Source organism: Esox lucius, chromosome 24 (genome assembly GCF_011004845.1).
Source record: "Esox lucius isolate fEsoLuc1 chromosome 24, fEsoLuc1.pri, whole genome shotgun sequence".
NCBI classification, from domain to species: domain Eukaryota; kingdom Metazoa; phylum Chordata; class Actinopteri; order Esociformes; family Esocidae; genus Esox; species Esox lucius.
Window position 1 is genome coordinate 5,662,347 of NC_047592.1, and position 25,817 is coordinate 5,688,163.

The 25,817-nt window shown below is 44.7% G+C and overlaps 6 protein-coding genes across 10 annotated transcripts; 3 read left to right on the top strand and 3 right to left on the bottom strand.

The window, feature by feature from the left end:
• Positions 1 to 422: 422 nt before the first annotated feature.
• LOC105020727 (caspase activity and apoptosis inhibitor 1) lies at positions 423 to 6,254 on the bottom strand. 3 transcript variants are annotated; one of them, XM_020043261.3, is made up of 6 exons: positions 5,960 to 6,254; positions 5,349 to 5,540; positions 4,660 to 4,744; positions 2,029 to 2,092; positions 1,576 to 1,643; positions 423 to 1,404 (listed from the first exon to the last, which is right to left on the bottom strand). In XM_020043261.3, exons 1-6 carry the CDS (start codon positions 6,062 to 6,064, stop codon positions 887 to 889), a joined length of 1,032 nt encoding a protein of 343 aa, XP_019898820.2. In that variant the 5' UTR covers positions 6,065 to 6,254; the 3' UTR covers positions 423 to 886. The 3 variants fall into 3 exon arrangements, with proteins under 3 accessions (XP_019898820.2, XP_010886263.2, XP_012995845.2); XM_010887961.4 differs by having other exon boundaries at positions 423 to 1,431; XM_013140391.3 differs by having other exon boundaries at positions 423 to 1,407; positions 5,960 to 6,252.
• Positions 6,255 to 6,908: 654 nt separating this feature from the next.
• Positions 6,909 to 9,821, top strand: LOC105020728 (zinc finger protein 16). Its single transcript, XM_010887963.5, has 3 exons — positions 6,909 to 7,837; positions 7,943 to 8,278; positions 8,773 to 9,821. The coding sequence occupies exons 1-3, from the start codon at positions 7,243 to 7,245 to the stop codon at positions 9,342 to 9,344; spliced, it is 1,503 nt and encodes a 500-aa protein (XP_010886265.1). The 5' UTR covers positions 6,909 to 7,242; the 3' UTR covers positions 9,345 to 9,821.
• A 97-nt stretch (positions 9,822 to 9,918) lies between these two features.
• LOC105020729 (transforming protein p54/c-ets-1-like) lies at positions 9,919 to 14,505 on the top strand. The gene is made up of 8 exons (XM_010887965.4): positions 9,919 to 10,735; positions 10,945 to 11,058; positions 11,560 to 11,760; positions 11,871 to 11,945; positions 12,070 to 12,270; positions 12,629 to 12,853; positions 13,337 to 13,455; positions 13,825 to 14,505. Exons 1-8 carry the CDS (start codon positions 10,717 to 10,719, stop codon positions 14,041 to 14,043), a joined length of 1,173 nt encoding a protein of 390 aa, XP_010886267.2. The 5' UTR covers positions 9,919 to 10,716; the 3' UTR covers positions 14,044 to 14,505.
• A 1,960-nt stretch (positions 14,506 to 16,465) lies between these two features.
• zgc:112271 (BolA family transcriptional regulator) lies at positions 16,466 to 19,064 on the bottom strand. Its single transcript, XM_010887967.5, has 3 exons — positions 18,815 to 19,064; positions 17,907 to 18,004; positions 16,466 to 17,794 (listed from the first exon to the last, which is right to left on the bottom strand). The coding sequence occupies exons 1-3, from the start codon at positions 18,875 to 18,877 to the stop codon at positions 17,695 to 17,697; spliced, it is 261 nt and encodes an 86-aa protein (XP_010886269.1). The 5' UTR covers positions 18,878 to 19,064; the 3' UTR covers positions 16,466 to 17,694.
• A 22-nt stretch (positions 19,065 to 19,086) lies between these two features.
• Positions 19,087 to 21,381, top strand: slx1b (SLX1 homolog B, structure-specific endonuclease subunit). The gene is made up of 5 exons (XM_013140393.4): positions 19,087 to 19,779; positions 19,918 to 19,969; positions 20,075 to 20,404; positions 20,554 to 20,769; positions 20,946 to 21,381. The coding sequence occupies exons 1-5, from the start codon at positions 19,607 to 19,609 to the stop codon at positions 20,973 to 20,975; spliced, it is 801 nt and encodes a 266-aa protein (XP_012995847.1). The 5' UTR covers positions 19,087 to 19,606; the 3' UTR covers positions 20,976 to 21,381.
• On the bottom strand, positions 20,322 to 25,477 carry LOC105020730. Of its 3 annotated transcripts, none has more exons than XM_020043263.3 (8): positions 25,407 to 25,477; positions 24,962 to 25,140; positions 24,694 to 24,804; positions 24,458 to 24,511; positions 24,115 to 24,276; positions 23,431 to 23,556; positions 22,239 to 23,226; positions 20,322 to 20,446 (listed from the first exon to the last, which is right to left on the bottom strand). In XM_020043263.3, exons 1-7 carry the CDS (start codon positions 25,429 to 25,431, stop codon positions 23,191 to 23,193), a joined length of 693 nt encoding a protein of 230 aa, XP_019898822.2. In that variant the 5' UTR covers positions 25,432 to 25,477; the 3' UTR covers positions 20,322 to 20,446; positions 22,239 to 23,190. The 3 variants fall into 3 exon arrangements, with proteins under 3 accessions (XP_019898822.2, XP_012995852.2, XP_019898823.2); XM_013140398.4 differs by lacking the exon at positions 20,322 to 20,446 and adding an exon at positions 20,665 to 20,739; XM_020043264.2 differs by lacking the exons at positions 20,322 to 20,446; positions 22,239 to 23,226 and having other exon boundaries at positions 23,473 to 23,556; positions 23,656 to 24,276.
• Positions 25,478 to 25,817: the final 340 nt, after the last annotated feature.

Here is a 25,817-nt window from a genome sequence, read left to right on the forward strand (position 1 = left end):
ATAAAGGTTTACGACAGGGTTAGAGTGCCATCTAATGGTACACAACGGTAACGCTTGGAGAACTGGAAACAACACAGCCATTGTGGTTTCTAAGGTTCGCCTTAGCATTATGACAATACTCCCCTTTCATAATAAAAGTTTTCCCTTGGCGCATTGCTAAAAATATGAAATTCCTTCCTTCACTCTTTGGTCACGTTCGGTAACCTTAGCTTTTAGACAGTCCGTGATGCAGAGACAGGATATCACCATTCTAATCCCCGGTGCCATTTTGTAGCTGCAAGGCGTTTCTCAGATCACACTCCTTGTCTAGGCGTCACACTTCGCTGCTTTATCTATAAAATCTAAAACGAGATTATGGTGGATCTGTTATTGATCAACGCAACATGCACCACATTTTCAAAGTCAAATTGGACATTCTCAAGAATAGAAAAAAAAAATACAAAATACATCTGACTGGCATGTCTTTACACCTCGGAGATAATGCAGATACACCTCGGAGATAATGCATTCACAGCTATGACTCTTGTTTAATTGTATTTTAACAACTGAGTAAATAGGGGATATTGCTTTTCTTTCAGTCAGTGTTATCTATCATTTCTTTTTGTGGTAATAAATCCAGACAACTAGAAAAACTTGTATTTTAGATTAAGACAGCAAGATCTGGCAGCTGGAGGAGCTTCATTAGGCACGGTATCCGATAGAGAATTCAATGCAAAACGTGTTTTTTCTCTTAATAAGTACAAAGCTTGCTGCGTAGAGGGGGGGGGGAATTTAACTTTACTCAGTAATCCTTAAAACAAGAACAGGTGACTCCTAAACAATACCCAGATTGAAAATTAAACCTTCAGAAATCTTAAATAACCAGTCTTAAAGAGCCTACTCCTTTTCAGGCCCGTTTCTTCACATCGTTTGCTTTCATCAGAGCTTTAATAGCTCTTGCTCTCATTTCAAGCTCCAGAAGCTCCAGCTGCTGAGCCGAAGGCTGACTTAAGCCTGGTGCCGGGCTGGGGACAGGTGCACTTGGCGCGGGGACACTCATCAGCAACAAGGGCACCTCTGGAGCCGCGGATAATGGTGGAAACGTCCGCGTCTCCGCCTCTTCTGGGTTTGGCGTCGTTGCTAATGCCAGGATCTCGCTGACGCTTCTGTCTATGTCCTTCTGCAGCTCTTTCTTGGGTTCCGAGGGCTTGTCCGCAGCGGGTTCCGAGGGCTTGTCCGCAGCGGGTTCCGAGGCGGCGGGGACTCCGGTCCGGGCGGGAAAGACGCCGGCCGCGGCGGTCGCTTCCGCCGCCCGAGCAGCTTCCTCGGCCTTCTCCGGCGGCTCGTCTTTGTGGCCCTCGATGTCGCTGTCGTAAGTGTCGGCGTTGATGCTGAGGACGTCGCTCTCCTCAGAGACCCCGCCCTCTGCTGACAGAGTGACATGGCAGTCAGCTAGCGTCAAAGGGAAGAGGTCAGTCCCGCTCAGCAACCACATGCACAGATAATCATCTAACCGAAAAGAACACTACACTCTAAATCTACATCGTCTGTATTAGGTCCTTTAGACCACAGCCAACACCCTATGGCTAGCAGTACCTTGCTTAAGATCCTCCACTTCAGGGCTCTCTTTGAGGGACGATGTGGAATCCACATTATTGTCCTGCCTTTAAAAAAATTATTTAAAAAAATTAACACAATCAGTTGATCCCTTCCAGACTACAGACCAACAGGATCCAACAAACCAACAAAGACCCCATAAGCGCCTTAAACTTATGCAATCCACTGCATGGGCCTATTAGCAGTTGCAAGGATAGAACAGAGATCCATGAGAATGGAACATTCTACCACCTGCAGGTTGGCAATTTAAAGCCAATGAGAAGACCCAGTTGTTCGGGAATACTGTGGTGTACGTTACAATTGGTAGCCGTTCGAGGACCGCAACAAAGAAAATGCATTTTGCCTCCCTGGTTGAACAGACGCCACCAGGACCTTGACAAAAGGGGAACAAGCAGTACAACACCCCTTAGCATTGATGTGCGTTCTACTCACTGGCTGTCAATGGATCCTGTTTTCTTCCTCCCTTCTTCTCCAGATGACCCCGTCAACTCTCGACCTTTAAGAACATCGAACAAACACATGGTCAGACTCAAGAAGGTGAAATGAGTCGTGAGGGTCACATTGCACCAAAGCATTTTGCAACAAAAATAAATAAATCTTCAAAACAACTGTAATATTTTGATACAAAATTCCTCACGTTTTGGACGTAGCCTTAGAAAGTAGAGGAGATGCACCCCCCCGCCATAGACCCAGCCCCCCAGACAATATCTCATTTATTTGTGTGTTTATATGCATGCGGGCATACACATATATACAGTATCTCACAAAAATGAGTACACCCCTGAAATTTTTGCAAATATTTTATTAGATCTTTTCATGTGACAACACTGAAGAAATGACACTTTGCTACAATGTAAAGTAGTGAGTGTACAGCTTGTATAACAGTGTAAATTTGCTGTCCCCTCAAAATAACACAACACACAGCCATTAATGTCTAAACTGCTGGCTACAAAAGTGAGTAAACCCCTATGTGAAAATGTCCAAATTGGGCCCAATTAAGCCATTTTCCCTCCCCGGTGTCATGTGACTCATTAGTGTTACAAGGTCTCAGGTGTGAATTGGGAGCAGGCGTGTTACATTTGGTGTCATCGCTCTCACACTCCCTCATACTGGTCACTAAAAGTTCAACATGGCACCTCCTGGCAAAGAACTCTCTGGGGATCTTTTTTTTTTTGCTCTACATAAAGATGGCCTAGGCTATAAGATGGCTAAGACCCTGAAACTGAGCTGCAGCACGGTGGCCAAGACCATACAGCGGTTTAACAGGACAGGTTCCACTCAGAACCACTCAGAGCCTCGCCATGGTCGACCAAAGAAGTTGAGTGCACATGCTCAGCGTCCTATCCAGAGGTTGTCTTTGGGAACTAGTAGCCTCTTTTTCCTATCTGCTGTTGTAGCCCATCCGCCTCAAAGTTGTGCGTGTTGTGGCTTCACAAATGCTTTGCTGCATACCTCGGTTGTAACGACTGGTTATTTCAGTCAAAGTTGCTCTTCTATCAGCTTCAATCAGTCAGCCCATTCTCCTCTGACCTCTAGTATCAACAAGCCCACATGACTGCCGCATACTGGATGTTTTTCCCTTTTCACACCATTCTTTGTAAATCCTAGAAATGGTTGTGCGTGAAAATCCCAGTAGCAGATTGCAAAATACTCAGACCGGCCCGTCTGGCACCAACAACCATGCCACGCTCAAAATTGCTTAAATCACCTTTCTTTCCCATTCTGACATTCAGTTTGGAGTTCAGGAGATTGTCTTGACCAGGACCACACCCCTACATGCATTGAAGCAACTCCCATGTGATTGGTTGATTAGATAATTGCATTCATGAGAAATTGAACAGGTGTTCCTAATAATACTTTAGGTGAGTGTACGCCGCACACTGCATCAAATTGGTCTGCATGGCTGTCGTCCCAGAAGGAAGCCTCTTCTAAAGATGATGCAGAAGAAAGCCTGCAAACATTTTGCTGAAGACAAGCAGACTAAGGACATGGATTACTGGAACCATGTCCTGTGGTCTGATGAGACCAAGATAAACTTATTTGGTTCAGATGGTTTCAAGCATGTGTGGCGGCAACCAGGTGAGGAGTACAAAGACCAGTGTCTTGCCTACAGTCAAGCATGGTGGTGGGAGTGTCATGGTCTGGGGCTGCATGAGTGCTTCTGGCACTGGGGAGCTACAGTTCATTGAGGGAACCATGAATGCCAACATGTACTGTGACATACTGAAGCCGAGCATGATCCCCTCCCTTCGGAGACTGGGCCACAGGGCAGTATTCCAACATGATAACGACCCCAAACACACCTCCAAGATGACCACTGCCTTGCTAAAGAAGCCGAGGATAAAGGTGATGGACTGGCCAAGCATGTCTCCAGACCGAAACCCTATTGAACATCTGTGGTGCACCCTCAAACGAAAGGTGTAGGAGAGCAGGTCTCTAACATCCACCAGCTCCGTGATGTCGTCATGGCTGTGTATTGTGTTATTTTGAGGGGACAGCAAATTTACACTGTTATACAAGATGTACACTCACTACTTTACATTATAGCAAAGTGTCATTTCTTCAGTGTTGTCACATGAAAAGATATAATCAAATATTTACAAAAATGTGAGGGGTGTACTCACTTTTGTGAGATTTTCAGAGATACTGAATTAGGGATTTTCATTAGTTGTCGGTTATAATCATCCCAATTAAAATAAATAAACATCTGAAATATATCAGTCTGTGTGTAATGAATGAATATAATATACAAGTTTCACTTTTTGAATGGAATTACTGAAATAAATCAACTTTTTGATGATATTCTAATTTTATGACCAGCACCTGTATATTTCCTTTGTATTCTCTGGTACTCGCGCAACAGATTCCCTGGGCCCTAGAAACGGGAGAACTGCGTATCCGAAACTAACATGCCACACCACACTGACAGCTGTTAGTCTCACCGCGACTACAATGCCTGTCTTCCATACAACACCCAGCACATTCAAGCCAGGACTGGCCGACAGACAGACAGGCCGGGTCAGAAGAAAAGCTGAGCCTGACGACACTGAACCTTGGGCTTACCCTCAAGGATCTGGAGAAGGTGGCTTTGAGACAGCTGCTCCAGTTGCTCCTGACACAACGTCTTGATCTCGTCCAGGCTACAGCTCTGCAAGACAAACCAAACAACCAAGAGTGGTCACAGTCTGTAAGAATGCACTGACCGCAAGTTGATCTGTTTAACCGCATCTGCTAACCAACTCAAAGGTAAAATATAAGCCTAGAACTGCTAAACTAAAAATGGGCAAAAACACATGTCAAGCTGTATTTGTAAGCCTCTTCTTTTTTTGAGGGTGCAGTGTTCACAAGTCCCTACATCAGGGGTTTGGAGCCAGACCAGGGAACAGAACAGAAACCAATTTCAAGCAACAATAACAACAAGGAACAAAACATATCTTTGGTAAGATTGGGAACAGGTGATGTTAATCTACAGCCAGTTGCATTGATTGGATGTGAATTTAATTTACTTAAAAAGAAAACAGAAACAAAAAGGTGTGATAAACTGTTACTTATTTTGGGGGTTAAAAAAAATAAACTCTATTTTGTTGACTGTAAGATTTGAAGAAAAAATAAAAAATACACACAGAACAATTCCATAGAAAATGGAACGTACGGGAAACAATTTTGGTTCCAACCACTGCAATGCATCATGTCTGGCATTAACCCAGGTAAAAATACACGTGCTGGTTGGCCGACTGTCCTGACACAATCACCTTGAGTTCATCGGGCAGCATCGTTTGCAGCTTGCTCTCTCCCAGCACACGGAAGCACTGGTCCAACATCTCGCGCCGGTCTGTCACATAAGCACTGATGGGTTTAAAGGGCACACTAAGGTCCAGTCCTCCCTCCTCAGTGTTGCTGCCAGGCTCGTCCAACTCCTGATCTGCATGTTCACACTTCGAGTCCTGTTTCACAGAGAGGAGGTGTCAGAATGCTAACTAAGCAGATTTAAACTCCTAGGGATTTTACTTGATGTTACTGCTACTACTATACAGCATATTCCACATTAACATTCATTTACATACAAAAGGTTAGTGTGTCCTATATATTAGTAATGTTAGCCTAAATTAATCTCCCATTTTGTAGGTTGCACTGTAAAGTAACAGCCCTGTTTAACAGTTTGAAAAGTTGTTTTGTGTGGTGAGCAGTCTTTAGTCATTGTTGAGCAGAGGGCAGGTTACAGTCTGTGGAAGGAGACTGTTCAAGTGGCAGAAGATTTTTGTCGACTGCCCGCCTAATCCCATATCGCTGTGCAAGTAAAAAGCATTATAGTTAACGATCATTTTCGAGTCAATGAATAGGTGCTTCACAAATGCTCTCTCACCTCCACGCTTGATTCTGTACACTTTCGTCTTCTGTCAACATGCTGCTCTTCCGAATGTGCATTTTTCCTCTTCTTTTCCCTACTAGTCGATTTTTTATTTAGCATTTTGTTACTGGTAACGACTACGAGCAACCTATATATATATACTTAATGTTATTCCACGGTTAGCTACAGCGCTAGCCTCCAGAATCGGTTGCTTGTACAAAGATAATATTAACAGATCACGACCACGTATAACAACCGCACAGAGGTCACTCCAGCAGCTTATTTAGCAACAAAACACGAGTACGTCCGGGTCATCCAAATTTGAAAACGTTCTAAATAAAGGTACGTTCTAAATGAAGAAATGTGTAAATAACTTATATTTGTTTATTTATTAATATTATATAGTTCTTTATATTGAAATTAGTCCAAAGTGGGACAAAATAAAACCATGGTTCAGTTTCCTTTATAAACCCACTGGAAACTATATTCCTAATTCACACCATGTTGGAAACTCGTAATTGAAACCTTCTACTGCAAAAAAAAAAAAAGATCCACATGAACCCCATCCGTCATTAACTACGATTGCCGAATGTTGATGTTTTTCCCAAACTCTAACGCCTTATAAAATCTTAACATCATGCAGTACCACAATGGTAACTAACAACGCCACGTCTTAAAATATTATAAAATCTTATAAATATACTTAATTTAGCAGTATGACAACGTGAAATAAATTGATTGTCTTCTGGATGGAGCGTTATACGTTCCTCCATTCAATGTCACACCCAGACCAAGTTGATTAAATTACAATACCATAAAGCACATAATGGCACTGTCCAGACTAAAAACGGCAGTTTGGACAACAACGGCTTCTATCCATCTCTTTGCCTTCATTCATCAATAAATATTAATTATTGTCATTTTTAACAATGACATTATAAACTTTTATTTTGTAATCTTCCAGAGTTCAGTGAACCGGAAGTAGTGGTTAACGTTTACGCTAGGGAAGAAGAAAGAAGAAAAACTAGTATCGTAGAAATCTCGCAGCGCAAATTTAAACCATCAGCTAATATACGTTTGAAAGGGTTTTCATCTATAAAATATAACTAACTGATATCCAGATGCTGGGTACGCGAGGCAGAGTTACTCTCTCGTCTCTTGCTAGCTACATTTTTGTACTGATAGTAGCCATAACATTGTAGCAACTCCAGTGTCCTCCGTGGACACGTTGTCTTTAAAGTGAAGCGCAGCGCAAGATTCATTGTTGGTATTGAGACGAGCAAGGTTTTTGTAAAAACATGAAGCCTCAGTTGAAAACTAAAACAAGCAAGGAGACTTTGTTGTCGGTCCAAGCTCGCACCTCGAAATCCGTTGAAGAGGGGGAGGTGTCTCTCTCTTTTCAGGACGAGCTAGCGGCGACAATACACGGTGCATTTGAAGTGGCCGTGGAAATCGCCGTACTAGAAGTCACTAAACTGGTGGGGCAGGCGCTTGGTGATGTCCGCGACCAGATGCACGAAACCCTACGAGAAAACAAGTCTCTAAAACAGCGCTTGGAAACAGCGGAGCAAGAGTTGGATGCAGCGCGTGAACGGGTGGCAAAGAGAGATGTAAGTGAGCTGGGACAATTGTCTGCTAGTCCTCCTCAAAACAACAATCCAAACGCCGCAATAAAGGCTCATAAGCAGTCAAAAGACAGTGAATTAAAGATGAAGTGCTCGTATTCAGTGGACGAATATGGCTATGCAATTGTGGAGGCTGAGGTCAGCAATGAACCGATGCACAACGGTTCTTTCAGTGAAATTAATGAGGACGGTCGGGTCTATTCCCAAGACATAAATCCAGCTTCAAGAGGAGAGTCGATCCCCGCCGCTGACCACGACCCGCTTAAAGGTATACAACTCTTTATCAGTCCAAATTCAATACACCGTGTTAGTCTTAGCCTTTCGAAGTAGGAAAAATAAGCATTATTGCCTCTGACCTACATTTTCTTTACAGAAGGTACCCCGAGTTCGTGTATAGACGTCAAGGCCAGGGAAGAAAGCATCAGTCACACAAGTAAAGAAGCATTATTTGGAGTCCACGACCCGTCAGCACTTCACAGAGTGGCCCAGAACCTGGAGATTGAGTATGTTCGAGTGAAGGAGGAGAAGGAAATTATGGACAGCGGGTCTCGATCCGGTTCTGGCTGCAGTTTCGACTCGCTGGTAGAAGATGACCTGGGTCCAGACAGTTTGTCTTTGGTTCAGTCTAAGATGTTAGAGGAGTGGAAACCAGACCCTTTGGATTTACAGATCTCAGACTCTCCAGTTCCTGGAACCAGCCACACTCTATGTAAGTCCCAGATGATGGCAGAGAGCCCTCAACTGAAAGGGACCATTCCTCTCCCCAGATCTGTTGAATATGTGGACCCTTAGTAACAATGTTTTTCTATTTTCTTCTTGGGTGTTTTTTTTTTTTTATCCGGTAGATCATCTCTGACGTTCCAATAGAAAATATTATACCTAGCAGTTAATTGCAATTACCTGGTATCCCAGGTCTAAACCTCTGATTAGAGGGCTAGAATGAAAAACGGCAGTACCCTGGGTCCGAAGCTGTAGGGTCGAGAACCACTGCGTCTGGATCAGTGTGGGTCACTCCGCTTACGATTCCTCAGTACTGCCAGGAAATATTTGTCAGTGTGTCTCATTGATTCTATTTAGAATGAGTAAGACCTTGGCCGTCAAGCAGAATGTGTGTATACCTTGTGTAATATAACATGTAGTATGACTCTGTACCCGTGTAATATAACATGACATACGTGCTGAATGTCTACTCAATCTCCACAGCTCACACTCCCATGGTCCATCCAGAGGTACCACAGTTGACTTCCCCGAAAGCCAGCGCCCTCCCGGCCTTCTCCTCCCAATTCCCCAACAGCATCTTCCATCACGGGGAGGCAGGTGCCCCCATCGTCCCCTCCGCCCCGCCGCAGATCTACGGGGTCCAGGTCAGAACGCCGCGGGCGCACGACCCCGCCGCCGGCCTGCCCGGCCACGTCTGTAAGCTCTGCGGCCAGGCCTTCCACCAGCCCAGCGAGCTCCGGAGGCACCACAGCCGGGCGCACCCCAAGAGGCAGAACTTCCCCCCGGGTCAGAGCCCATACCACTGCAGCGAGTGTGGCCGTGACTTCAACCGCCTGGAGAACCTGAAGACCCACCTGAGGATCCACACGGGGGAGAGACCGTACACCTGCTCTGTGTGCTCCATGCGCTTCCGCCACTCGGGGGCGCTCACCAGGCACTTCCGCATCCACACCGGGGAGAAGCCGTACGCTTGCGTCCAGTGTGGGAAGACATTTCGGAACTGTGGGGGGCTACGGTTTCACCAGCGCTCCCACGGCAGACAGGGACAGAGCTAGCGTGGCCGTTTTGGTCAGGGAACGGCGGTGTGGCTACGGTTTCACCAGCGCTCCCACGGCAGACAGGGACAGAGCTAGCGTGGCCGTTTTGGTCAGGGAACGGCGGTGTGGCTACGGTTTCACCAGCGCTCCCACGGCAGACAGGGACAGAGCTAGCGTGGCCGTTTTGGTCAGGGAACGGCGGTGTGGCTACGGTTTCACCAGCGCTCCCACGGCAGACAGGGACAGAGCTAGCATGGCCGTTTTAGTCAGGGAACGGTGGTGTGGCTACGGTTTCACCAGCGCTCCCACGGCAGACAGGGACAGAGCTAGCGTGGCCGTTTTGGTCAGGGAACGGCGATGTGGCTACGGCGACGCTCCGCATCTGTTTTTGCCACAGTTGCCAGACTCATTGGTACAGGCCGGTGTTGTTTATCGAGTGCTCTGGTCCCGGGTTTGCAAGATTGAGACATTAAACTTGGCGAGCCCTTACCACCAGCCACGTCTGTTGTGTTGTTTCCTTTATTGTTCATTTGAACAAACGCCTTACACAATGTGTGACTCATTTGCAGTGAATGAATCTCTCGCCTTTCCCCCACTCCACCTCAGTGCATTAGAGCAGGCCCTCCTGGGGGGTGTCCTGCTGGGCTGAGGAACACACACACACACACACACACACACTAAATCAAATTAGATCTTAACAATTTACGCTACACTAGCTGACATCATCCCAGTGTTTCTCTTATGTGAATGGAGGTGAATCAACCCCCCGCACAGCGATGCACTTACCGAGCCCCTGTGAGTGTGGATGTCTGACCCCGGGCCAGATGCCCCCACGGAAGGAAACAGACACTGCTGTGGAGGATAATGTCACTGTTCTAATTGCCCCAACCTCTCGACTGTATGTTGTTCTGTGGCCTTAGTTAAATGCCGTTAACTTTAACTTACAAGGTATTGTTTCACTGTCTTGACTAGAAAAATACACGTTTTCTGGTGTCTTCTCTGTAGATCAAGGATTTTCTGGTCGAGGGCCACGTCAAGATTTTGATGTGCAAAGGAGGGCAGCATTTTTGTATTTATGGTTTTACGTACAATTTATTTGTCACAATCAATTTGTGGCCCAGGAAAGGGAAGTTATTAAAACATGTACAAGTCCCTAATAATTTCTACGTTTGTTTGAGAGACCTGGGGTGTTATTTAGCAATTGAGATCGTTCCACTCCTATTTGACGGTGTCCCATTCCCCGCCCCTCCAACACCGTGGCAACATGTGTGATTGACATGTATCCGTCACCTGTCCCCTCCCTCATCCTGTCGGCCTTTATAAAAACCCCTCTTCTCCCTCCACACGGGTCATTTTGTTCCACCTGATCCCGTGATCCCAAGACGTGAGGATGGACTGGAGTTCTGACGGTATGTCGCCCCATTTACTATTCACCCTATAAGTCTCTTCTCACCACGATCCCTCAAATATATCACTTATCAGTCGCGTGGATATATTCTTAAAGTTTCTCTACATTTAGCGAGTGCTCATCTGACTTTTTCGTGGTCTGTCCTCTTCATCCGTTTGTGGTTGGATGCTGCCACCGGTGTCTGTCTCTTTGTCTCCGGTGTTGCGGTAGACCCCCTGGATGTGCCTCCGCTCACCCCCACCAGTAAGGAGGTCCTGAGCCAGGCACTGAGGGCCACCTTCGCTGGCTTTGCCCAGGAGAGGAACCGCTTGCACTTCCAACGAGGTACCATGTCAGGCGCACATGGCTGCATAGTTTTGTGTTCTGGTGCTCTAGAACTTGTGGTTTGGTGTTCTAGAACTTGTTGCTGGCGGGTTCTAGAACTTGTTGCTTGCGGGTTCTAGAACTTGTAATTTTGGTGTATGCTTTGCGGAGTCTACTGTTGATTGCTCACTGTGTTTAGCACTGCACTGTGCTTTTCGGTAACCGTATGGAAAGTAGATGGTCCACGGCAGCCTTATTATAGAATCATACTTTATGGTTAAAAAATACATTACAGTGATTATTTAAAAAAATCTTCAAAAGGAAACTTGGCCAAGAGAAATTCCTCAAGCAAGAACAGGCATAACAGTTTTTAACAGGCTTAAGTTAAAGTTGGTCTCCACCAAAATGTTTTGAGGCGATATACACCATATAAAACAAAAAATCTAGTGGGCAGTAAATATTGACTTCAGTAGTACATATTGGAATGATAATATTCTAATATTTTTCATCTTTTGCATCTAGACCCTAACATGTGGTCGGAGTGGGAGGTGAACCACTGGTTAGACTGGTGCCAGGCCGAATTCGGCCTCCACCTGGGCCCGGATTTGAGGGGGCTGCCTGGAAGTGACCTCTGTGCCCTGGACAGAGAGGCCTTTCTGGAGCTGACATTGGATCGCACAGCAGGAGAGATCCTCTGGGAGCATCTGGAAACCATGCGCAGTGGTAAAGGGCTGCGTGTTGTGCCAGCGTAGGCCTTTGAGGTTTCTGTTGAACGGTGACATTGCTAGCGGACATTCTGATTACAGGAGTTTGTCCACGTGCGTTTCTTTCAGATTGTGAATATGATCGTGGCTCTCTTGTGGTCCTCTGCACATTGAATTCTCCCTGCCAGCCGCAAATAAACAGAGGTACAACTTATTTTATACATGAATATATAACTTACCATTCTTTCATCTTTCTGCTGTATATAACCTGCCTCTTATAAAGTATATTTTTATTGTGTATTAAACATATCTATTGGGCTTTCCCTAGAGAATTACTTGGAGTACACTCAGCTCACAGACAAGCAGAATCACCATAGCCAGTTTTCCCATGACCCCCCTGTGGAACACCCACAGCTTCTGACCCTTGACCCTGTGAGACATCAAGATCATTATTACCAGGTGGAACCAGAATGTTCCCACAGAAATCCGCTGTCCTCTGTCACTTTGCTCCGGGACTTTGACAGTACAGGTAGGACACGGTGAGATTTACTTTCTCTGGTTTTCCTTTTTAATTTTGGATTAATACTGGACTGGTGAATTGGTCTGTGTACAGAATTTATTGGTCTGTGTACAGAATTTTATTTGAAGACTTGACAAATTTGTTAGTGCTTCTAGATCAGAGCTTTACGGTTTAGTTCACCCATTTTTATATTTCAAATTTTTCTACTCAATATTTGGTTGGTTACAGAAAACACAACTGTGACATTTTCTTGGTCTTATCAAAGTAATGTTTCGAACACAGGTGTCAAACTAGAAGCATTTAAGAATGGTTGAAGTTTGATGTAACTACTCTGTCTACCAAGGGTGTCAATCTTTCTCCATTTCAGATTATGACTCCGAAGCGGAGACCTTGCATTACGGGGACACAGACGTTGCCACTTCCCTGTCCTGGACCGGACCAATGCAGGATTTAGACCAGGGGGCGGGAGAGTCCATCTCTGAGAACCCGTTCAATGTGCCACGCCCACACGGGAGTTTTAAAGAGTTTATAGGGCTCAAGACCGACATAGGCAGAGCATTGGTTCCTGCTTCCATTCTGGCTGGATATACTGGTGAGTGATGGTCTTCATGAAGACGGGTCGTACTGTGGGCTAAGGTGATCCAGCGGTCAAACACGCTTTCTCTGCTGCAGCTACCACTGTGGCATGGGTTCAAGTCCCACAGAGATGTCCCTGTCTCTATTAAAGCATAGAAATGTGAGAAAATACATACGTAAAGAAATGGAAACCTAAATGCCCACGCTCTGCTTCAAAGTGCTTTCAAGTCTGACCTTTCGGGAAACAACTCCACTATTGTTCCCTATTTTCCTGGCCAATACATTTATGAAATTCCTGAAAAGCTAGATCTTAACAAAAATCTACAGGTAACAGTGTGTTGACCTGTTTATTTACATTGTGTTGGTAGGTATTTCTGCTCCAGCCGACATGTTTTACCTTTGATATTCTTGCCGGGGAACAAGATGCAGACGCCAGTGTGGAATGCAGTAAGAGCTTGGTATCCCGGCAACAGTTACCCCTCCCCTTATCTCTTGACAGGAAGTGGTCCCATTCAGTTGTGGCAGTTCCTACTGGAGCTCCTGACAGACCGCAGCTGTCAATCATTCATTAGCTGGACAGGGGACGGATGGGAGTTTAAACTGACCGATCCTGATGAGGTAAGAGGTGCAGCCTTTTACTGGGCGAGGGGAGTATGGGTCTTTGGTCTCAGTCTTTTACAAAACTGCTGTGTTTAATGTTTAAGTCCACAGGATCAGATGGCTTTGTATAATATGGGAATATTATGTACTATGTACTGTATAACAGGTTAGAAAGGTATGAGCTATAATAGGATGATTATAATAGATTATAAAATATTTATAATAGGTTATAACAGACTATGAAATGTTTGCTATAACAGGTTGTACCCGGCTATAATAGGTTTGTTATATCAGGTTATAAAAGATTGGTAATACCAGGCTATAATAGGTTTGCATAACTGGTTATACCAGGCTATAACAGGTTGTTTGAACCTCCATGTGATCCAGGTGGCCCAGCTATGGGGCCGTAGAAAGAACAAGCCCAAGATGAACTACGAGAAGCTGAGTCGAGGGCTACGCTACTACTATGATAAGAACATCATCCAAAAGACCGCCGGCAAACGCTATGTCTACCGCTTTGTCTGCAACCTGCAAGGCCTTCTGGGATACGAGGCTGGGGAACTGCACGCCATGTTGGATATTACAGCCAACGACGGCCATGGGTGAAGCAGAAGGAATTGGGTGGGTTAATGCCCCCCCCCCCCCAACATGTCCCCTAAAAACACTGGGGGAACCTCGTCTGGTCCTCGTTTTGAAGAGGAGGTTGAAGAGTCTATATTGTAGATTCAGTCAATGTTGCAGACGACACAAAGGACTCGGGTGTGTTTGTAACTATACCACAAATGTCACTGTCATTTGGCTGGCAATCAACGTTTTCATCATGATCGCCATAGTCAGGATTAAGCCGTGCTGTATGTTCAAATGTGTACATATTTCATTTGAAATCCTGAAATGATCAGCATATTTATATATTCTCAGTATCTCAGAGATGTTGTTTTATTCTTTAAACATTTCCCATCAGTCAGTCACATTTATTTTATAAAGCCCTTTTTACATCAGCAGTTGTCACTAAGTGCTTTTACAAAAACACCCAGCCTGAATATTGCTCAACGGTTTTGTCAGTTTCACAGGTTTTCTTTGTAAGCTCAATAAAATTATTTGACCAGATAACGTGATCTGTGTATCCATAAAATAGTCTGTGCTGTGTTTTCAGAAGACCGGCACAAGCTAAGCCAGTCGCCCCTTGATAAAACCTTGTTGAGGTTCAGACTCCTGCCTTGCCCATCTCCTTCTGCTTCTCACACAATGTCAAGTCAAGAATCGTAGATAGTTGGATTGGCATTGTGTGTGTGTCCATGCGTATGTGGGAGGGTGAGTGTGCGTAAGTAGGCCAGACCTAACAAATGACTCAGGCAGTCCTAACGCCAGTAATATCCCAGACTTATTTAGACTGTCAGCGCTGCACCTCCTAGCCTCCCGAATGGCTCCCTAAGCCACCTAACAGCAGGCCTACTTTTCCAGTTCTTTGGACCAAACAGTATCTGTTCATATTAACCCAGGTGACTTAGCATGTGGGAGATCAACCAGTGGTCCAAACGTGTCCATGCAATCAGTTACCGAACCACTGAATGGTTCAGTAACTGAAATGTTTTACTCAATAAACTACAGCTCTGGAAAATTAATTAAGAGACCATTTCACCTTTTTCTTTCCTTTCCAAAAAAATTCAAAAAGGAAAGTTTTGAGTGAGGAACAGGAGTGTTCAATTTGCAGTGGTCTCTTAATTTTCACTCAAAACTTTCCTTGTTGACTTTTTTTGGAAAGGACAGAAAAAGTTGCAGTGGTCTCTTAATCTTTTCCGTTACTGTTTCTGATGAGGTACCGGAGAAGCCTGACATACTCAAGTCCAGTGAAATCATTTAACTTCATAGGGAGCTACGGCCCTTCTACTCAGATCATCATGAGCACCATATTCCAAGTGTAAGGGGTAAAAACGCCCCCGAGGACGGGAGTGGTGATCAGTGAAACGGACACAGTGTGAGCACCATATCTCCATCACTCCCGCCGCCCGTGTCTCCTCCCACGCTGCTCCTCCAATTTAGCGCATGGGAGCCCGGCCGTGAGGGGAGGAAAGTGGTGGAAGTAATCCTCACTCGGAGACGCCACAGTGTTTTTGTCTCCGTCTGGTGACAGGTTTGCCCTCCGACCCCCTGCAACATAAAAGGCCACCGCTGCGAAGGCGATTCAGTATGCAAAGCAGGGCGGCATAATGAAAGCTGTGTTTATTTAATCTCAAAGCAAATGCTTCACCCATTGCACACAGAGGCCTATAATAACCGCAACACCCAGTCACCGACTGACCACCCCACCTAAAACGGGCCCGTACTCCAGATGTTTAACCATACGCCGGCCCCTGCATGACGGACAGCCGCTTTCCCAGGGGTCCCCAGTGTGGCTCCCTGGCCTAAGGGCTTGTCACCGTCCTAGTTCCTCAGACATTTACGAGTAACGTCGCTCTTGCCCGTAGGCTACGTGACGCGAAGGCAGCCGTCGTAACTTCACGCACCGTGCCTCCAGACGTGCAGAAATTGACCCTGGTTTAGTTGAAAGAGAAGTGCAATTCACTTTTAATCATTCGAAATGTCCGCCCGTTTTAAAACGCCAACGCCAGCCAATGAAAATAAGTGGTAAAAGAAACATCTTCCAGTTCTGAACGCCACCGTAGGTTGTTAATGTGGTGTGCAAAATCGACTGGCACTCAAAAACAAATGAAAACCCGGTGATAATTTATTAATGCATGTTAGTGTAACTTTGTCTTTGCATGTTAGACAGTTACATCTCTTTTTTTTTGTTTGGTAAATCATCCAGTTTCTTCATAACTGTTTATGGTCTTCATATTAGCGTAAACAGCCACACGCTTATATATTGATGTGTTTATTAGTCCGAAAAGACGTGAGATATCTGCACACTTTATTTCAGGGATTTAAAGCACTTTTCTGTGGGGTTTCTGGTGAGTCCATCTTCTAGGCTACCACGTGAATGGTTCATGTAAATGATTAAGCCAGGCAAAGAAGTTAGCACGCACAAAAATAAGGTATTAAAGACGCTTTAATATTAAGACAAATGTATAACCAACCACAGCTGTAAGATCTTCATAATTTTCCACCTTTCTGTAAAATATCCAGTTTGGGTGGTTTAGGGAGAAAGATGCCTACCTTCATGTTCATCTTCAGTACACAATAGTGCACATCAACACTATCTATCTCCAAGTCCAGAGTGCTTCGTTCAACAGATAAGTCATATTGATCAATGTTGAAAATGTGCCCATCCACATTACTAGGTGCCCACGCATGTTAATCTCACCTCTAAATAATTTTTTATTATCCTTTCCAAACTGAACAGCCTCCAATGTTAGTTACAATTCATTAAAGTACAGTTACATTTTTGGCAATTTTCAGAAATCTTGACAATATAACAATACAGTACACAGGACTTACAGTGCTTCTCAAGAACCCAGTCACCTTCCAATAGAGCAATGATACGAAAAACAGGAGTCAAAAAACTAACTTAGCACAGCAGCACAAGATGAGGAAACATTAAACAGAAAAAGGCAAAGAGCGGGGCTAAGTGTTGGCCTTTTGGAAGAGATGGACTTCAAAGCCACCCTGAAAGATGCTGACTGACTCAGAGTCATGGATGGCTGGAGATCCGGAGTTCCAGATCCCAGGTGCAACCCTGGAGAAAGAGCCGGAGCCGAGATGGTAAGGTGACCTGCTGCAGTCCGCATGTAGTCAGTGTGGCTTGGTAGAGATGAGGAAGGTAGGGTGGGGCCAAGTAGTGGAGGGCTTTAAAATCAGGACATTTAGGCAATGTGTTAGGAGACCGGGAGGCAATGGAAGACCGGGGTGATGCCAGGATGTAGTGAATATGTTCTACCCTGGTATTCAAGGTAGTCAACTGCATTGCTAGCTAACCCTTCTCTGCCACCTACTCCGATTGCAACCTTTGACATTTCATGCTACGGTTTCGTCGGTCTCTTCTGCGTTGTCACGTCATTGACGACAATTAGGTCATAGCAAAAGTCAGGCCCATCCTGCCACCACGACAACCAGAACGTTAGCAGCATATGTCAGTGTGTGCGTTGAACTTTGAAGGAGGTCTGACCAGGATTGTTTCGTTTTAATCAAGCTTAACGTTTCATTCCACCCCGCATAACTGAACAAGGTACATTTCAGGTTTGGAGGCCAGAATTGGGGTTATATTTTTTATTTACAAATTACAGGGTGTACAGTGTGTGTGTGTGTGTGTGTGTGTCTTCGTCACTGAGCTTTCTGTTTCTCCCACTGTTCTGGTGTCAGCGTCTTCTGTTCAAAAGCGTGGATCTCTTTCAGCTCTTCAGCCAAACAGGTGTTCACCAGCCTGCCAACAGAAGAATAGGAAAACACTACATCAGCCATGCTCTCTCTCTTTCTTACCTATTCAAAGCCAGCTCATTATCTCCCAGGCTTGCGGCATCCTTCTCATAGCCTACCTATGTCTCGCCAATAGTGGTTTCCCCTCAAACTGAGGCGACACGATCAGAACTTTGAAGCTGGCAGCACATCTGTTAGGGGATGTGTCTTCAACCTCCTGTCAAAGGAAAATTGGCAGAAAAGGTAATTGGTTGGGTCAGTCACCCTGCAGCTCCGGAGTGGCCAGCTCTCACAGGTGTGCGTGCTTTTGCTCCAGCCCTACAGTATAGGTTTCAGCTATGGATCAGTTACATGTCAGAACACAACCCAACCAATGCACACGTTAAATCACTGCTCTGGGATTACCACAGGTAAGAGGGTCGGCGCTGATTGTGCATTTCATTGTTAAAATAAACATCCGTTGGTGTGAGATGGAGTTCCCTCTCTCAGTTTACCACAACGTTTCCAAGTGGTGTGACGAGTAGGAATGAAAAGGAAAAACGTTGCCTTGTTGAAAGGCCCCGGGATTTTTCGTACATGTTGCTGCTGCTGGTGGTATTTAAGTTGTGGCCATTTCCAGGCGCACCTTGATACAAACCGAACAACATTTAAACTCCACTGCGTAGTACAGCTGACAAGTAACTGGACCGGTGAAATTAAACATCTCATTCTGTCCCTGAGCAAGACAGTTCAGCCTAATTGCTACTGTAAGTCGTTCCGGGTAAGAAACGTCTGAATGACTAATTATGTAAGAAATGTCAGGACGTTTCCCGACATCTCGTAGAATTAATCTCACAAACCTTTCAGGATATTCTGGAAAAAATGAGAACCAAAACAGTTCTAGGGGTGTCCCAAATATACAAGTGAAACGGGTGAATTTTCTTTAACGCAACGACAGACTGGGTTAACTAAGACCACAAAGGGGCACAGGATACATGCGCAAGTCAAGTGCAAATATTGGGGAATGAGGAAACATAACCATACATACCACGTGCACCGCTCCAATCTCCTTGATAAGTTTGTCACGAATATGATCTGTCGTTACAGCCATTCCTTCGCCAGAGACGCACCTTGTGCTGACGCTTTTATGATCTAGCTAAAAACGTTATGTTGGGTTATTTTGTGGGCATCTACAACCGGTGTAGGTCCTGAGGGGCGGGATACGATGCTCAGGAAATCTGGAACTACCAATCAAATAGGAGATGAGCGAGCCCTTCTTGTTCGATCTGGTTGTTTTCTATTGCCTGATTGAAATATTTGAGATAAAAAATATAGTACCACACGGACCGTCTGAAATAACCTAAGAAAGCAGATATTAAAATTTTTCTCACAGATTGCATATTTTAAAATATAGCAAATGTTAATACAGTGTGCTTTGAATATTTTTATCAGGCACTTGGTTGAACGCCTAAACATTTCAAATACAGCAATTGTGTTGTTTACTGAAGATGTTCTCTTGTTGCACTTGCTATATATCAGATAGGGAAAAATTTACCATTTATTTGATTTATATGTATTTTTTATAGTGCTGGGGTTAAAAGATAATCTTCATTGCTAATCGGGACAGATTTTAGCTTATCAATGTACTTAAATGGCGTTTTTATCTTGATAGACGTAGTAGCTAACTTAACTAACACGGACAGGATGCAATGGGGGTGTGCAATTTGATAATATTATTAGTTCCAAGATTGTCATTGAGACATTATTCAAAACCAAGACCGCTAAAACCGTATGAAGTGTTTGGTAACCGGATTATTTCATATACGAACATCCGTACACAATGGTCGTGGAGGTGGAGAGCTTCTTCGGTGTGTACATGCTGTATTGCACCAATCCTAAATTCAAAGGACGCATTTACATTGGATTCACGGTGAATCCCGAACGTCGGATAGGACAGCATAACGCGGGGCGACACCGAGGTGGCGCAAAAAGGACAAGTGGAAGAGGACCATGGTAGTTAACATTAATAACGTGTCGTTGTACGGGAGGTCTCAATCCTGTTATGGCTTCTTGTCATGTTATTGCCGTTGCATTTTGGTCGTCATCTCTTGACAGTGCGTCACGGGAATTTTGCCTGCCTGTCTTTTCCAGGGAGATGGTGCTCATTATTCACGGCTTCCCCTCTGAAATTGCTGCTTTGAGGGTAAGTCTGTAAAAACCTCACTCTCCGTGTCCCAATTTTGTGTGTAATAACCCCAGCAGAAGGACGTCCAATACCCCAAACCCTGCCGTCTCCTTCCCAAAACAGTTTGAGTGGGCGTGGCAGCACCCCCACTCCTCCCGACGCCTGTCCCATGTCACCCGGCGGTCAAAGAAGGAGTCCAGCCTGCAGTTCCACTGGCGTGTGGTGTCCAACATGCTGCGTGTGGCGCCGTGGAGCCGCCTGCCTCTCACCACCCGCTGGCTCAAGCAGGAGTACCACATGGACTTTGAGCCCGGACTCCAGCCCCCGCTGCACATCCCGCTGGCCTTTGGCAGCGTCCGGGCCAAGAAGCAGAAACGGAAAGAGACGGAGGAGGAACAGCAGGAGGCGGAGAAGGAAAGAGATAGATGCGTCCTTTGTCGGGGGACTGTGAAGGTATGTTGTACAGCAGCAGAACCCAGCCCTGGTCCCGGAGAGCTACAATGCAAAAAAAGAACAATGTGCAAGGTTTTGTTCCAGCCCTGCACCAGAACATTTCATTAAGCTAATTTTCACCCGAACCTTGTCTTATTGAATCCTTACAGCCTGCAGATAAGCTAACCTGCTTCCACCCCTCGTGTCACATGACCAGCCACCTGATGTGCTTAGCCAAGCACTTCCTTAAGACTGAGCCTGCCCATCTCCTTCCTGTGGAGGGGGAGTGTCCTGGGTGCCGTCACTCTGTACTTTGGGGGAGTCTGGTTCGCCACAAGAACGGTTGTTACGGAGACCTGGAGGAAAACGCATCGTCTTCATCCCAAGTAAGCAGGGGAGTCAGATGTGATAATCACAGAGGTGTCAGTTTCTTGTATTTTAATGATCAGTTTGGACTCATCAAACAGTTATGGGATAAAGAATCAAGACTTTGTGTTAGATTTGTTTTTAATATGACTCTCCTTTTATAATCCTGTAATAACCCATTTGTGACATTCCACAGAACCACTGGACTGATGAACTGCAGATCTAAATGGGACCAAAGCCTTTCCAATATGAACTTTGAACCGGTACCGATACGCCATGAGAGCGTACAGGGAAGAGATAAGAAGATCATGTGAAATGGATCAATGACTAGCGTGTTTCTCACATGTAGTCTTTCTTGAAATAGGAACATTTACATTTTAACTTAAACTTTCGGGGACTTGAACCAGCAGCCTTTCAGTTGCCAACCCGGAATTCAAACCACTAAACCGCCAGCCGATTACACAACATTTCCATCATTAGATTTGATTATTTAAAGTTTACACACAGAAATAATGTAAGTCTGCTGTCAAAGTTTTTAATGCTACATCTGAACCCTTTTAAGTGAAAATGAACAAGACAAATATATATTTCATGACTGCCTCTATTACAATAAAACAAGTATGTATAAACCAGTTTTAATTGCTAGTGTAAAAATATATTTGTGTGTTGTAACCAATAAGGTATGTGTGTATATATATATATTTATACACTCTTATCAGTTACTGTCCCTGAGGGATTTTCTTTCAATTTGATATACCAACAAAATCCTTAAAAATATCATGAAAGTAGCACCTGAGACCATAGTTATAAACAAACAGAAATATTCAGTAATTAGAACATGATAACAACAAAGTTCCAAAACGTCAACTATAAAACCTGACATCATTAACATCAAGTGTATGTACTGTGTGTACAAGAAAATGTAGTGACAAATAAGATTGTAAAAAGTGCCCAGCTGGAAAGACCCATCAGTGTCTCTTCATGGTGACTGCTTTAGGTTAGTTTCTTCAGAATGTTTACACATCTGACTCTCCAGATCTTTTCACCAAGTCTTCCCAGAGTTTCTGTATATGCATAGTTCTGTTTTATGTATGCTACCACCCTGGTTGCTTTAAGCAAATGGTGCTCATTTAATGAAGTTTGATCAAAGATTAACATCTAGATCAAAGTATTCTGCAAAACACACCCTGTAAGCTCTAGGATTCAGTAACCGGCTCATCACTTTAACTGCGCTACCTGTTGATTGGACAAGCATCCTTTGTGTGGAGAATAAATCTACAGTTCCTTCGGAATATATTCAGACCCCTTTACTTTCTCCCCATTTGGTTGTGTGATGGACTTAATTTATAATTGATTACATTTTTGGCAAAAATCTAAACCCTATACCATATAATGACAAAGTGTAAACACATTTATAGAAATGTGTGCCAATTAATTGAAAATAAAAAAAAAACAGAAATATCTCATGTACATAAGTATTCTGACTTACTTTGTAAAAGCCCCTTTGGCTGTCTTCTTGGGTTTGCCTCAAACAGCTTTGCACACCTGGATTTGGGCTGTTTCTCACTATATTCCTTGTAGATTCTCTCAAGCTACGTCAGATTTCATGGAGAGCGTCTGTGAATTGTGATCTTCAGGTCTTCCCACAGATGCTCAATCCGATTCATCTCCAGGCTTTGGCTGGGCCACTCGGGGACAATGACCTGACTTGTCGTACTGAACATTAATCTTTGTCATAGTCTGAGATCTTGCACATTCTGGATCAGGTTTCAAGGACCTCTATGTATTTTGCCCTGTTTATCCATTCCTCAATCCAGATCAGTCCACCACAGTGTCTGCCCCTGAGAAGCATCCCCATAGCATGACGCGTCCACCACCATGTTTCACCTTAGCCAGGAGATACCTTGATTTTGCCAGATGAAGCGCTTGGCATTCAGGCCTAATAGTTCAATTTTAGACCAGATAAACGTTTTCCTCATGTTCCCAGTCATTCAGGAGGCATGTCATATGCCATTTGTCCAGAAGTGGCTTCCACCTAGCCACTCTGCCATAAAGGCCTAACTGATGGAGTGCCGCAGAGATGGTTGTCTTTCTGGCAGGTTCTCCCATCACAACAGAGAAAACTATGAAGCTGTTTTGCGTGTGATCATTGGGTTTTTGGTCACCTCCCTGACCTAGAGCCCTGTTGCCCTGGTAGCTTAGTTATGGAGTTCGGTGTGTAGAATGATAGCATACAATTTTTATCAATCATGAATTAAGTATGTTACATAACAAAATGTGGCGAGAGTGAGGTGATGTGAATACTTTCCAAGGCACCATATGTGCAGAGTGTGATGCACAGAAGCTTCAAGAATCTCCAGATCTTTTGTTGTGGTGGACCGAAGACCTGGGGGAATTTGGATTTGCAGCCACTGATGTCTTTTTTTGGACCGTGTCTCTCCTCAACGCGCAGGGCTACTATACGCACTGACCCCTGGCTTTAAGAAAGAAAACAGGTTTGAACACAACAATAAAAACCCATCCTCATAGGAGAACAGCCAAACTGTGAGTGAACTATCTTGGCACACTTGTGGTCCACTAGCTTCGGTGGAGCGTGCAAAAGCGTGTACGTGTGGAACATGCATCTGGTCTGCACTTTTGGCCAGTGGCCAAATTCTCATGCTCTGGAAATTACCGCTTACCGTGCCGGGTGCTGCCGGAGAGCAGAAGCGGAGCAACTTGCAGCTGTAGATGGTCAGGGTGACGGAGATGCAGAGGAGCGTAGCCTGCACGAGGAACCACTCAACATAGAACGGATACACTGCATTCTGGGTCGGCAGGGAGGGAGGGAGAGACGGAAATAGTTTTGGGTGGTTTTCGGTCGATGATGCTCCCGTAATGGTTTCAATGCTTCCCATTTTAAATACCTTTCTTTCTTTTTCGTTGTATTCTAATGTTGACATCTAGATGAATTCAAGACAACTGTTCAACCTTCACTGAAACTTGAAAGTGGTAAAATTGTGGCCAGCTGCAAAGTCTCAGAGCTATGCAAGATGACAGCTTCCTTCCCCTCTTTCCAATTCTGAGGCACAGCTAGAGAAGCTAGAGAACATACAGTATTTACCCCTAAGAACATCAGTTCCATACTAAGTTTAAACTCTGTCATCCAACTGCTTGTATAGGGTACTCGAACTCTACAGCTAGATATTCTAAACTTAGAAAAATTCCACAAACTGCTGTTGAAAAAGAATTTGACACAAGGGGCTTGTTCAGGCCGACGAGGTTCTCACTTCTGCCCATCGGGGGGGACAACGTGACCCCTAAAGTTAGCGGCCGTTGTTTGATGGCTAACCCCTCTGTGCGCGTGTGTGTGGCTCTGCGCTCACCATCAGATGGTTGCAGGTGCTGTCGTGACTCGTGTTGTTGTAATCAGTGAAACGCCAGCAGTGCGGCACTAAGTGGGTGTCAGACAGCCTGCCCCCCACCACGACCACGTTGAACACGGCCATGAGGCAGGCGGCCAGTTGTGTGCCGAGGCAGGCCTTCAGCTGGGGAGAAAAATGAGACGAGGGGGAAAATGTGCGAGTCGGCAGTTAAAATGGGGCGGTTAAAATGGGGCGGGTCCCGTTCCTAAGACTTAGCCTCAGTCCTACAGCCGTTTGTGCTGTTGGGACATGTGATTTGGCAAGACGGCACAAACAGCTCTTGTGCCAGGCTATGACGACTCACCGTGGGAACGTGAAGACTCCGCGCCGCTATGGCCACGCTTCCCGCCACTATGGCCTGCAGGGGGCAAAGCCAAAGTACCCATTTCAGTGACCTTTTAGAAAACACAGCGCTAAAACAACCCTAAAACAAATCTCGTCATTCTTCACTCGAAGAAAGACACCTGGATTGATTCACCATATAAAGCTAACACTTGTTCAAGGTTTAAGATGTGGTGCGCGGCGGCGTTGCCCACACACCGCCAGAGAGCCTATGGCCCTGGTGACCTCTTCGTTTCTCTTATCCAGTCTGTTTGCCACGCCGACACAAACGGAGTTGAGCACAAACACACCCAGCGTGATCTGAGAGACCTGGGAAACATCTGCATTGTGAGGTGTTATTTCAGATATATTAATATCATTCAATTTGGTGATTCGTTAATTTACCAGTTTTCAATTTAATGCTAAGTCAAAAGTTTAGTAAAATGTACTATAGGTTTGTTTTTGTTTTTTTTAGAATGACACACACCCCCAGTGCTTTGGGCTGAAACTGGTGGTAGGTTTTCCGAGTCGGGGTCTCGGTTTCAGCGCTTGGAAGGTAGTCCTCCAGAAATGTAACGTCGAAGAGTGAACCCATCTCTTCCTCCCCGTCTCTGGCGGGGTGTGAATTGGCGGGTGGTTCCGCTAGAATCACAGTTTCTGAAACACCTACGGCGGGACAGAGGAGAGGATGGAATCACGTATAACACTGTGACAAAAAAACACGTAGCCCTTTACTGTACATCGTAACTGCAGCTGTCTATTCAGTAAGCCCACAGAATTGGAAAATAAGGCACGTTTATTCTTTGAGTTCATTATCGTTTGTTTGGAAATAAAAAATGTACCACACATTAGCTGGACATTTTTAAGTTATTTCGCAAGCCAGTTGTTTGAATTAACCTCATGTAGTAGAATACAAAAGAAATTCAGCCTACCTTCCATGTCCATATGCAATGACATTCTACAGCTTATTTAATAAACAGCCTAGGTTTTGTATTTGATGAAGCACATAAAAGGAGACAACTGTAAACCGCTGTAAACGCCCAGTGAAGTTTTATTTTCCATCATGTCCGCCCTCTGGTGAGAGAAATGTGATTCTACACCAAAGTTGTGGCATATAGTCACATAATAACAAAGAATCAGTTATTGTATTCTTTAACCATAACATTTACAAAATAATTAGCCTAAAAGTGTTTGGAGTCTTTTCCACTGATAAAAAAAAAGGCAATAATGTCAAAGTAAAAAATAAAATCGGCAAATTACTCGAAATAAATAAGTAAAACAGAAAATTATTTCTTTGCCATGACACCTGTGTTAGCTGGGGTGCAACCGATTGTCTTTAGAAA